The sequence below is a fragment of the Cicer arietinum genome, chromosome 5, assembly GCF_000331145.2.
Source record: "Cicer arietinum cultivar CDC Frontier isolate Library 1 chromosome 5, Cicar.CDCFrontier_v2.0, whole genome shotgun sequence".
Lineage (NCBI taxonomy): Eukaryota > Viridiplantae > Streptophyta > Magnoliopsida > Fabales > Fabaceae > Cicer > Cicer arietinum.
In genome coordinates, this window is record NC_021164.2 from 65,035,076 (window position 1) to 65,049,254 (window position 14,179).

The window sequence follows — 14,179 nt, forward strand, 5'->3', positions numbered from 1 at the left end:
TATATATATATATATAGTTGAGTTAGGATAGCTCTATACTCACTTCCATTGAAATTTGGCTCAATTCAAGAAACGAAGAGTAAAGTTGTTAAAATGAATCATCAAATTCCACACACCACTTTTTTCTTCAAACATTTTTGTTCCAACAACCTTTCATTCGGGAATATGTCTCTTCATCCTTGTGAATCAACTCCAACCAGTGAAGCAAGGAAGCAGTCTGCAAATGGAGCTCACAGCTGCTTCGAACCAGAATTCTATTGTTTTTATAGCTGTTTTGGTGAGTTATGTTATATTAACTTATTTTTAGCATGAGGGTTATGGGTGTTATTAATTAAAATACTTTATTTCTTGTCAGAAATTATTTTTAGGAATTTTACTAGTTAAAAGAGCTTAGACACGCGAGAGAAATGAAATCTTTATAATATAGGTGATTTGAATTTGTACCCAATTATTTGAATTAACATGCATGTGGTTTGTTTGTTTGTTGCATGATTTATGTGTTAGTGATTTAAGTCTAAATCTTATTGGAGAGTTAAGGAGAGCGTTAGAAACAACAACAAACCAAATGCTCCAGGATACACAGGAAACTTTGACACCATATTTCCACCCAAAACCTTAAGGCTATGGGTGTTTGGATCACTGCTCTTATATATCGAACATTTACCACGTTCGTAGTTGATATGAGACTTTATCACTCACACTTGATCCCAACAATCTCCCATCAAATGGAGTCTCTCACATCATAAATGCATTGTTGTTATTACCAACGTAACTAGCCTCTTGACTACACCTCCAAGAATACTTTTAATACAAGGATTCAATACTAGGATCTACTTTTGTTCCTCCACCAAGTTGAACCATAACTTTGATACCACTTGTTGGGGTGTTTGGGAAAACGTGAGGAGCAACAACGGACTAAATGCCCAATGATCCACAAGAGACTTTGTCACCACATCTCAATCAAATTTTTATGACTATGAGTATATGGGTCACACTCTTATATATTCAACATTTACCATGTTTGTAGCTGATGTCACTACGCCTAAATTAACTTATCATAATGGATATAACACATCGTTTTAATTATAAGCAATATTAAATATTATACAAACAATATAACATAGTGCTTAAAATATTAAATATTACATGAACAATATATTATAGCGCTTATAATATAAGTGCTATCAAAGGTGACACACATTTTTCACAACACTCTTTGTGTAAGTGTTGTTAAAATTAATGTGTGTTAGCACTTAAATGTTGTTTTCAATATTTATAGCACTTATATTACAAACGCTTTTAAATGTGACACTTATATTTTTCAAACTGCTCTTTTTTATAAACTTTATGAAAATTAACGCGCTTCAATTTTTCTTTCTCTGTTTGCGCTAACTGAAACCCTACTATATCAATTAAATCCTTGTTTTTGCTCAAAACAAAAATATCAACTGTCTCAATAAAAAATTCAATGAACTCAAACTCGTTTGCCTCCACCGTTTCAATTTCAATCGCCTCCACCATATTCAAAATCGATTGACTCCATCATTCTCTCATTCAAATTCATCAATCGTTTGTGTTTTAGGGTATAACTCACTACTGTGACATCCTCATGTTTTTTTTCTTCATTTATTTATCCCTATGTTTATTTATGTTGCTAGACAATCTCAAGTTTCTTTCACATTCATGTCTTATGGTATAGGGAAAAAACAACAATCATATGTTAGTGACGAATGAGGCTGACTGTAGAGTTGTAGAGTATTTTGACAGGAAATTATGTTAGATAACATGTTGTCCTAATACTTTTAGGATGAAGAACACTTTATAATAGAAAAATATAAGAAAAATTTATATATAATTGTTGTATGAATGATACTCCAATGATTTTTGTATGAAAAATTTATATATGTTTCTTGTGTTTAGAATATTTTGATTTGCCGTTTTTTTAAATTTATATAATTATATAACTTTTTTTTTAAAAAATATCACATCTATAATTATATAATTTTGTTAAAGTTTCACGACCTGAATTGGATGCAAATATGTTTTTTTTTTAATTCATGGCTAGGATTATTTTGATTCTTTTAATATTACAAGGAATTATTTTTAATATCTAACTATAATAAGATCACAAAACTATAGATTATATATGGATATTTGTTAATCGACTGTCAAAAGAATATGAAGATGGAGTGGAATAGTTTGTTAGGATTGTTGTTGCTCATGCTGAAAACCCTAATAAAATCATTTGCCATTGTTTATATTGTTGTTATGGAAAATATGTTAGTGCGAGTGAGATGCACGATCAATAAACTATACTTCTTATCTCCATATTTAGCATATGCAAGTTACGTAGAAGATAGAGACAAGAAATATCTCACACACTCATGAAAATCAAGGAGAATGATAAACTGATACTCGCCCCTTACAATATAGGGTGAAGTTAGTTTTTAAAAAGGTAATTTGCAATATAATATTGAAAATAAATTTTAGATAAATCTTCAATATTTAAACATTGAGTGCATGTTAAAACATTGGATATTGATTATTATCAATCTCATAGCTGAGATAATATACTACTTGGATTCGTTGAATGGTGAACCTCAAAATAATAATAATAATAATAATAATAATAATAATAATAATAATAATAATAATAATAATAATAATAATAATAATAATAATAACAACAACAACAACAACAACAACAACAACAACAACAACAACAACAACAACAACAACAACAACAACAACAACAACAACAACAAATACAACAACAACAACAACAATAATGAAACAAATATAAAAAACAAGAGATATTGTGACACATTTTAAATAGGAAAATTTTTCCCTGTACACCCACAAATATAAGGAAATGACATTTTTGCCTTTGTATAAATCTTAATATTTATAAATAAATAAAATTAATTTTATCGGAAAACTTTTTTTAAGTTTTCCGGTACACATCATGTATTCCGGAAAACTATTTCCAAGTTTTTCAGTAAATAAGTTACAATCCGGAAAACTTTTTTCAAGTTTTCCGGTAAAGTAGTTACATTACAGAAAATTTTCTCCAACTTTTTCCAATTATTATTATTATTATTATTATTATTATTATTTGTATTTTTTTTCTAAAAAAAGTTTAAAAAATACAAGTTTGCGACTCATCTTGTGACCAACCCGGTCTCGTTTTATTTCATCTCGTCTTTAATTTACTGATCCACAACTAATTGGGTTTGATCAGGTTAACGGACAGGTTATGGTCTAAAAATTAGCCCAATCAACTATAGGGACCGTGTAAGGACATATCAAACCCAACCTAACCCGTTCTTTGTACACTTTTACGAAAAATAATGAGATATTACGATTGAAAATCGGTCAGATATTGGTGGGTTTTTTGTGCAAGTTTGTCAAACCATCCAAAATTGAGCCTACAATTTATAGGTGAGTTTTGATTAGAGCAGGTTTGCGGTTATGCATGTGGATTGATGCTGGTGACGAGTTTTTTATTTTATTTTTTTACTGAGATACTCATTTTCTTTAATTTATTGTTCATTTTATTTTCAAATTTATCTTTTAAAGAAAAAAATCATATTAGACTTTTAATATTTTTGTCAATATTTGAGTAGGTTTTTATAAAATACAACTCATTTATCGTAATGATGTGGTATAATAACTAAGAGAGATTGAAAGACTCACGCTAAAAAACTTGGGTTATTTATATAAGGAGTTTTAAATGTAGCGGTTGTGTTCGGATAAATGTGAGTTTATATATAGGGAGTGTATCAGGTGAGAACTAGTAGTTATTATGAAAAATGAGAACTATTAATAATAACCATTAGATTTATTTAACGTATAAGATTAAATTAATCACTAAAGATGTTATGTGATTGTATCCTCGTCCAATAACTCTTGGATATAATATGTTATAATATATCTAAATTTATTTTCTTTCTATTTTTGTAATAACTCGAATTAAAAACTATTTAATGTTGAATCCTAAAAATAACTCATTCTAGTAGTTGTTAGATAGAATTATTTAAGGATTTTATTTTTATTTATATATTTTTTTGACTCAAGAATTTTAATTTTATTAAACATGCGTTTTTATTGTTTATCAAAATAAAAAAAGGCTTAATTACAGTTTTGGTTCCCCTTATTTTAGCTAAATCACAAAAGTAGTCTCCCTATAACTTTAAAAAATGGTATTTTGTCAAGTTTTGGATCAAAATTCTGTTTTGGGGACCAATAACGGAGATAAATAAAATGGGGGAACTATTTTCATGATTCAGCTAAAATAGGGAAACAAAACTGCAATTAAGCGAATAAAAAACTACTCTTCAATCATCATTTTTTGTTAATAAAAATAAATCAAAAGAAAATTTGTATTTTCAAAAAATCCCTTGAAAAGTAATTTTCAAAATTAAATATAAAACTTGTAAAAATCGAATTTTGAATATCATAATTCAAACTAGTCAACCAACGGTTTTATTACAATAAACAAATTAATAAATTTATTGATAAAATTGTTTATAATAGTTAACTATAAATTAATAATGCTTAAATAAAAAAAAAGTTTTTAGATTATATAAACTCAAAATAATATTTTCAATAGTTAAATTATAAAGATTGAAATTTGAAATTTGTGAAATTTGAGCAAATAAAATATTACAATAATAAGGATTGAAATTTTAAAGTTATAATAATATTATAATAAATAATAAAAATGCAAATTTAATAAACATAAAATCCTTGAGTCAAAAAAATATAAAAAGAATATCTTTATTAAGAAGTTTTTAATTCGAGTTATTACAAAAATAGAAAAAATAAATTTAGAGGTATTATAGATATGGTATATGAAAGAGTTATTGAGTTAATGTTGAAACTTGTCCAAATACTTAAAAAGTTAAAATTATTTTGAGAGTGACATAAGTACAAATGCTTCAAATGCTAAAATTAGTTTCAGTGAGAGAGACTCTTGAATTAGGATAACACTATTCTCACTTTCATTGAAATTTGGTACAATTTAAGAACCGAAAAGGAAAATTGTTAAGAGGAATCATCAAAATCCACACCCCACTTTCTTCTTCAAATGTTTTTGTTTCAACTCAATTATTTCTATATAATCTCCCTTTTCTCTCTTTAAATCCATCCTCATTCACTTATGCCTTTTTCATGCTTAACCATAAACACATAAATAAAATTTTGATATATTTTGTTATCGACCATTTAATCTTTGAATCATATCAAAGTTGTTGGTTTGGTTGAGATGCTGAAATAATCATATTTACACATTTCAGTTTTAAAAATAAGAAAAATTATCATGTAATTTTTTTGTCAATAACATAAAATTATTATTTATCAAACACTTGTACAAATATATAAAAATAATTTTTTATGAAATGATGAAAAGTTTAGTCCATAGTTTGGCGAAAAAACAATCATACATAATTAATTAATTAATTAATTTGATTTCAAATATAGAAAAATAAAATCATATATTTAATTTTAATTTAAACCATTTTATCATTCAAATTTAAGACCAAATTGGTTATTTTATTTTTTTAATCATATACATTCAGTATAATAATATTATATTTTTCTGTCAACAAAATATATAATTATTTTTAATTATAGTTTGACTGTCTATATATTGACTTTTTTATTAGTCATAAACATTTCAATAGGTTCAATTATTTATTTAGTAAAAAAAATTATAATACAAATTTATTCCATTTGAAACTCCAACATAACCTATATATATATTGTCGTTTTTCTTTAGCATCACATTCACTCAATATATTAGTCTTTTCCTATAAAATAAAACATGAAAGGTTTATACATCGTTTTAACGTGTATTATTTCTTCACTTGCTTCCTTGTGTGTTGCAATAACTCCTAACACAAACGGTACATTTGATGTACTTAACTATGGTGCTATTGGAGATGGCTCTACCGATGATTCAAATGTATATATTTTTTATTAATTTCATATTTTTTCATGAGATTATTATGATTACACTTAACTCTACGTATATCACATTTCTAATGTAATTATAACTTGTTAAACCTAACTAACAATATTTTAAACTATTTGGTACCTTACAAAGGCATTTTTGAAAGCATGGACAGACGTGTGTGGTACAACTATAGACACCCCAACAATGATTATACCCGAAGGAAAAACATTTTTGTTGCAACCTTTGTCATTCAAAGGTCCTTGCAATTCTTCAAACGTTATAATTGAGGTACCATGTTTAACAACTCAATTATTTTTCACGGAAGCATGCATGTGTGATTGCGTAGATGTAGCATATCCAAACAAAAATATGTACGTTGTAGAGTATCTGCAACTAAAACTTTAAGATATTACAGTAATTATTAGTCAATTATATGAGTTATTTTCTCACTTGATGTATTGAATCTCATTTATTCCCCCCATCTATAAAATGAAATTTAAGTGGGTTTTTCCAAAACAATTTTAAAAAGTAAACATCAATATTTTTTTATTTCAATAATTAACATAAATAATAAATGTTTCAATGGGTAGTATAATTCTATTCAATTATCGTTAGTATTATTCAATTTTTTAAAATGCATTTAATATTATGGTTTTTAGCAATATTGAAATAAAAAATAATATTTTACTAAAAAAATTAAAATTTCATTTGGTTTGAAAAAGATGGTGTTTAAACATTTCTTAAGATGAGTATATGTGATTGCACCGTTTACTACCTTAACGGTAAATAATATTGCCAAAAATAAAATTATTTTGTTTGATATGTAGAACAATGTTAAGGATATATTTTTTGGATTGACAGCTTAGAGGAAATATCACTGCCCCAAAAGACATTGAGGCTTGGAAATTTGAATATGAAAGTGAACTATTATGGATCCAATTTTCGACAATAAGTGGTCTTGTCTTCAATGGTTCGGGAGGACAAATTAATGGTCAAGGTGCTCCATGGTGGTTGAAGTTTCCTAAAAATCAAGAAAAATATAGGCCCAGTGTAAGTTGATAAAATAATTAAATATGATAGCTACTAAATATTTGGATCTATACTACATTATTTAAGTTGCATTGGAATAATAATTGAAGTATATAACTATTTTGAAAATATGTACATGCAGGCTCTTAAATTTAAGGAGTGTCAAAATCTCACAGTTTTTAACTCAACTCATTTCAATAGTCCAAAAAATCATATTAGCATACATTCGTGTAAAAATGCTACTATCTATAATCTTCAAATAATTGCACCAGAGGATAGTCCCAACACAGATGGAATTGACATCTCAACATCAACTAATATTCAAATTATGAATTCAACAATGGAAACCGGTAATTATAACACATATATAATCCAATTTTAGAATTTTTTATGATCGTCACTGTTAATATGTGTTATTCCTATGTCAAATTTTAATTGTGCTTTTGGTAAAATAATATTGTTTTTATTTGATTATAATTTTACAATATACAAATACAAAATATTAGTTGTTCCATTACATTCTTAATTGTTAGTAACATATTTTTTTAACTTATTTTTTGAGACATAAAAGGTATGTTTAAGTTGATTATAGTAATATAATATTTTATTAAAATTTACTAAAAATAACAAAGTCAACATTTGAACCGGAATCATATAAGCTAGATTGTCTCTAAGGTATTTCTTTTGAATTTCATCTTGATTTTTTTTAACTCTTGTCCATTAATTATAGGTGACGATTGTATCGCCATTAACGCTGGCTCAAGCTACATCAACATAACTAATATTTTTTGTGGACCTGGCCACGGCATCAGGTAATCAATTGAAGTTAAACTGGTATTTGAAGTTTAATAATAATTTTCACTTTATATATTTTATATATAGTTTGACTAATATTGAATTATGCATGGAATTGGTGAATCTAGTGTTGGTAGCCTTGGAAAAGGTGAAAATTATGAAGCAGTGGAGGAGGTATATGTAAAAAATTGCACATTTACTGGAACTTCAAATGGAGCTAGAATCAAGACATGGAAAGTAAGGATAGATTGCATATAATTAATCGAATAGAAATTATAGTGATATTTTTTTTGGTACTTAGAAAATTTCATTGATTAAATCATAGTTGCTTGTGTCCTTTTAATGAAAGACATTTGGATAAACAAAAATTAATGTTTTTATGGACCAAATACATCTCATTTTGTTCATTTTGTTGATCTAACCATATCTTAAAATAAAGACAAGATGGAGTATATAATATTATAATATTAGATATCATATGAAAAATATTTATAGTGAAAAGAACTATTTATCTTATAAATGGATTTATATAGTTGAGTACTTAGACTTGAATTCAAAATATTTTAAGAATAACATGTATATTTTGTTGTTTTTGTTATTTGAATTAGGGAGGTAGTGGGCATGCGTGGAATATCAAATACGAAGATATTAAACTTGATGGAGTAAAGAATCCAGTAATTATTGATCAAAATTATGACCCTTTATTATCTGATATGATTGGTAGTGCAGTTGAAGTGAAAAATGTTACATACAACAACATAAAAGGAACCTCAATTAATGGACATGCAATCCAATTTTTTTGCGATTCCAACATTGGGTGCACCAACATTGTATTAAACGATATAAACATCACAAAGGTTGATGGAGGCGAAACACATGCATCTTGCAATAATGCTCACGGAACGTACTCATCGTGTTATCCACCCGTCTCATGTTTTTCTTAAAACTATAGTGCTATAATTGGTAGTACAAAATCATACATTTAAAATGAGATACGAACATTTTTGTTGTTGCATCGTTTAACTTTTAGTTAATAATAATGTAAGATTTACATAGTATTAAATAAGACTGATTTTCTTGGAAAGTTATTTAATTTCTTAATATTTAGTTGTCAACGGTTATTATGAATAAAGTGATATGTGGTTCTGTTTAATTGCAGTTATTTTGAAATTAACTAAGAAATCAAGGTTTGATGTAGTAAAAATCCTTACAAGATTTATTTTAGATCATCTATATTCAACAATGCAAGGTAGTTAAACTCTCCTGCCAACTCTCCTAAAAAAAAGTTAATTCGCGTGTAAACTCTATTTTTGATAAATTCTTCCGAGTTTAAGAAAACTCTTACAAAATTAATAAACTCTCGATTTTACTAGTATTTTATGAATTTACAATTCTACATTAATGAGTCTATCTTAAAATGTAAAAATTTGATAAATATTAGTCAATATATATCTGATTTAATTATGTATGTTTTGCAATGTCTGTTGGTTTTAAAAAGTAAATTTATGTTTTTAGTGTTGTTTACAAAGACAACTATTATGCCTCAATATGAGTTTGTTGTTTTTCTACCATTTTGTTTTACTCTATCATAAATATTTATCTACTTAAAAATGCTTTCGATTTATTATAGAGATCAAATGTCGAATTATTATTATTTTAATAATATTATATCATTATGACATATATATGTTATTTTATTATTAGATAAATTCTTATGAGTTTACGAAACAAGTCTATGAGTTCATGATGTGTCCAGTGTTTGATATATAGAAGGATCTTATGTGCGAATCGTACAAAGGTGTTTAATCACACGGGAATTGTACAAGGGTGGCAAGTATAATTGTGGGGTGTAGAGTAGAATCACCCACCTCATTTAAGAGTAAGTTGATAGGGGAACCAAAAACATAAATATTTTTTTTACATATATTATTGTGAAAGTTTACTTTCAATCAGAAAAGATAGTTGTTTCTTTATCTAAAAGTAAACTTTCAAACAAATGTATGGTTTTAAAAAAAAAACAAAAAAAAAACAAAAGAAGTATAAAAGTAACTCTTTAGACAAAAAGATAAGTGGGTTAGCATGTTAAACCAAAATAAAATAAAATAAAATTTTAGTTAAAAAAAATGGCAGAAAAATGAGTGAGGGCAAAGGTTGATATATAAAATTATACTTAACATTATTATTATTATTATTATTATTATTATTATTATTATTATTATTATTATTATTATTGTTATTATTAATAATAACAATAATTATAATAATAACAATAATTATAATAATAACAATAATTATAATAATAATAATAATAATAATAATAATAATAATTATCATTATCATTATCATTATCATTATCATTATCATTATCATTATCATTATTATTATCATTATCATTATTATTATTATTATTATTATTATTATTATTATTATTATTATTATTATTATTATTATTATTATTATTATTATTATTATTATTATTATGATCATCATTATTATTGTTATTATTATTAAAGAAAAAAATAAAAAAGAATAAAATGATTTATTGGGTTTGGCCCATGTAAAGAAAAAAATATTTTGAAATCTCTAATAAATAAATAAAAGGAATAATGGTTTGCATAAGAGAAGAAATAAAGAAGAAGAAGAAGTGATGGCAACGGTAACAAAAGGAGAAGAACCAAAATATTTGGTTCTGGTGGTGGTAACATGTATGTAGCAAACTTGTTTCGTTTGATCTATAATTTTAGTATGTCATTTCTACCACTGAGTTAGTTCTTTTTTAATATACAATCTTAATGTTACTAGGAATACTCTGGTGTCCCTTTAATTATTATAGTAAAAGTTTTTACTGTATTAGGTCTCATGGTTTTTATTCTCTCAATTTGAGGAAAGTTTTCCACGTTAAAAATGGTGTTTGTTGTTACAAATGAAACATACATTATATTAATTATTCAAGAATCGAAGTCGATTTACTTTATAAAAAGAAGATATAATGAACTTCTATGAAAAGGTTTCACGGGATTCATCCAATTATATTGATCATGGGATATCATTGAGAAATTGGAATACGTGTTATAAAATGATTTGCTTCTATTATGCAATGAGTTAATCATCATGTTTGGTATGTTATTGAACAAAAATGGTTTCTCCATCGATCAATAATTTATATTTTTGAGAAGTATAATAGTCATCCAATAAGAAGGGTTTCTTTTTTTTTTTTTTTTCTTTTCAAATGAACGATTTAATGACCTATTGATTCTAACAATGGATTCTCGAGTGGATCATTTGGACATTTCAATTCAGCAATATGGATCTCGGACCAATAGAAATTCTCAAAATTTGGATCCTAATGATATTTCACATCAGTGGAACAAAGTAATCTCCTTTGTCACAAACATGATTCAGAACATCAAGGATTATATGATGCAGTTAGATTAACATAACTATGCGGCTTTCAAACAACACATATGAGATCATATATACTTATGGATCTTACAACTTCATAACAGCCACATCGGCATGCTCATCTAGGGATGCTCCATCTTCTTCTGGTGGTGTTCTTTTAGAACTTTCATTAGTTACTCTGATTGCACCATTGCAGCTTCCTATGCTCATCCTACAAATTGAGAGAGAGATAGAGATTGAGAGAGAAAATATATATATATATATTTTGTTGAGTTAGGATAACACTATTCTTACTTCCGTTGAAATTTGGCGCAATTCAAGAACTGAAGAGTAAAATTGTTAAAAGGAATCATCAAAATCCACACACCACTTTCTTCTCCAAACTTTTTTGTTTCAACTCAATTCTCTTTATATAACTTAACAACCCTATCACTACATTAGGAATGTATAAAAAATTTTAAGTATTAATTAAAAAATCCAGAGTTTTTTTATTTGTTAATGCTGGATTTTTAGTAATGTTAAATTAAGAGCAAGGGTAGAATAAGGAAGTTGTAACATTAACAAGGTCAAGTGGTAAAAAGAGTTTGCCACCTTTAATTCTCCCTCATTCTCTTTCTTCCACCTTCACTTTTCTTTCATTTTTTCAGTCATACATTCTCCAAACATTATCTTCACCAAACCTCCATTCTTCCTCCTCTTCCAAATTTTACAATACGAAAATTTCACTAAAACTTCCAAAACTGCCCAACAACCTTGCATGCTGGAATCTGCCTCTTCATCCTTATGAATCAACTCAAATCAGTGAACCAAAGAAACATTATGCAAAAGGAGCTCATAGATGCTTCGAACCAGAATCGTATTCTTCTTAGAGTTGTTTTGGTGAGTTATGTATATTAACTTATTTTTAGCATGAGGGTTATGGGCGTTATTCATTAAAATCCTTTATTTCTTCTCATAAATTATTTTTGGGGATTTTAAAGGTTAAAAGAGCTTAGATGCGTAAGAGAAATGAAATATTTAGTATATATGTGTTTTGAATTTGCACCCAATGATTTGAATTGACATGCATGTGGTTTGTTTGTTTGTTGCTTGATTTATGTGATAGTGATTTAAGAAATCCCAAAATTATAGGATTTGAATTCTCATGAAATGTCTGAATTTTGCCCTTAAGGTAAATACATGTGTTTTGTTATATTCACGGTGGGACATTCAGAGTTGTTCCAAACATGAAACAACAGATAAAGGAGAACAATTATGACGATGGTTGGGGTTTGGTTAGACCACATTTACCAATTAGGACTCAATTATCTTGGTAACCCACATCAAGATATTGGTCGACTTTTCTTTTTTTACAAAGAAAAGATTTCAAGTCATACATAGTTTCAGAATCATAAAGAAAGGATCATAATTTCATGTTCTTATGTATATCTATAAAATAAATATTTTTAAAGTACACTTCCCTTTATTTTTCAAAACTCACTCAGATTTTATATCACACCCCTTTATTTTTTATTTCCTTAGTAGTTGGAGGAACTTGAGACAATTTTAGCATCATATGAATAATTCTAGACTGACTAAAATTTGAATTTTATGTTTTATTTTTTTATTTACGTTAGAATCTGACATTTGCACTTCATTTTCAGTTGTAATAATTTATGAATTTGTTAAGTCAATTCTAAACCATAATTGTTATTGTAGTTTTAAATTAATTTGATAATTCTAATTTATTATTTATTTCTGTTTTATTAACTATAACATTTTTTATTATCTAATATGATTGGTAGAGCAGTTAAAGTAACAAAAGTTACATACAACAACATTAAAGGAACTTCAATTAATGGACATGCAATTCAATTTATTTGCGATTCCAACATTGGGTGCACCAACATTGTATTAAACGATATAAACATCACAAAGGTTGATGGAGGCGAAACAAATGCATTTTGCAATAATGCTCATGGAACGTACTCATCGTGTTATCCGCCCGCCTCATGTCTTTCTTCAAACTATAGTGCTATAATTAGTACTACAAAAACATACAATCAAAATCCGAGATACTAACATTTTTTGTTGTATCGTTTATTTTTTAGTTAATAATAATGTAAGAGTTACATAGTATTAATGCGAGAATCCTAGTTGTCCAGGGTTATTATGAATTAATGAAGTGATATGTTGTTCTTCTTATTTGTGGTTATTTTGGGATTAAGGAAGAAACCAAGGATTGATGTAGTAAAAATTCTAATAAGATTTATTTTAGATCATCTATATTCCACAATGCAAGGTAGTTAAACTCTTCTGTCAACTCTTAAACTTTTACAAATTTACGATTTTTGGTAATGAAAAAAAATTAACTCGCGTGTAAACTCTATTTTTGAAAATTCTTACGAGTTTAACAAAACTGTGACAAAATTAGTAAACTCTCCATTTTACTAATGTTTTATGAGTTTACAATTCTACATTTATCAGTCAATCTTAAATGTAAAAATTTGATAAATATTAGTCAATATTGTTGAAACAAACTCTCAAATTAAAGTTTTGATAAAAATAAACAAAGGTTAATTAAGAATGTTGATTATGATTCTAAAATGTTATGTTAAATTAACTTGTGCTTTTGAGTGAATTTATTTAAAGATAGGAATCAAGAAAAGCAAAGAAAACAACTCAAAACTGAAATAATATCATTCTGGACAAAACGGAGAATGATCTTCAGGTTCAAGATTGATCGTCCCAGCATCTTGACCAATCAATCTCCACTATTTCAAGAAAGCTATTTTCTCTGAATCTTATGGTAATATCATCAGTACATGGCAAGGAACAAATAGGTTTCATCTCAGTAGAAGAAGGTTCTCGAATCATTAAAATAAAAGAACTCGAAATAGGCCAGTTGAAACAGTTTGGAACCTCTTCAGCCAAACTGTCAAGAAAGTTCGATCAACCTTGATATATGCAAAGACATTACAAAAACATCCAGAAAGATCAAAACATATTAATATGAAT

General features: G+C 26.8%; 1 protein-coding gene across 1 annotated transcript; it reads left to right on the forward strand.

Annotated features, from left to right (window-relative positions):
• Positions 1 to 5,824: 5,824 nt before the first annotated feature.
• On the forward strand, positions 5,825 to 8,724 carry LOC101502034 (probable polygalacturonase At3g15720). The gene is made up of 6 exons (XM_073368837.1): positions 5,825 to 5,965; positions 6,818 to 7,006; positions 7,128 to 7,335; positions 7,716 to 7,797; positions 7,909 to 8,017; positions 8,389 to 8,724. Exons 1-6 carry the CDS (start codon positions 5,825 to 5,827, stop codon positions 8,722 to 8,724), a joined length of 1,065 nt encoding a protein of 354 aa, XP_073224938.1.
• Positions 8,725 to 14,179: the final 5,455 nt, after the last annotated feature.

What these genes read in the sequence shown, in the direction of transcription:
- LOC101502034 (XM_073368837.1), top strand. Translation starts at nt 5,825, where the DNA reads ATGAAAGGTTTATACATCGTTTTAACGTGTATTATTTCTTCACTTGCT. An exon ending in GGACCTGGCCACGGCATCAG is followed by an intron (nt 7,798 to 7,908) that starts GTAATCAATTGA and finishes TGGTGAATCTAG; the next exon opens with TGTTGGTAGCCTTGGAAAAG. An exon ending in CTAGAATCAAGACATGGAAA is followed by an intron (nt 8,018 to 8,388) that starts GTAAGGATAGAT and finishes TATTTGAATTAG; the next exon opens with GGAGGTAGTGGGCATGCGTG.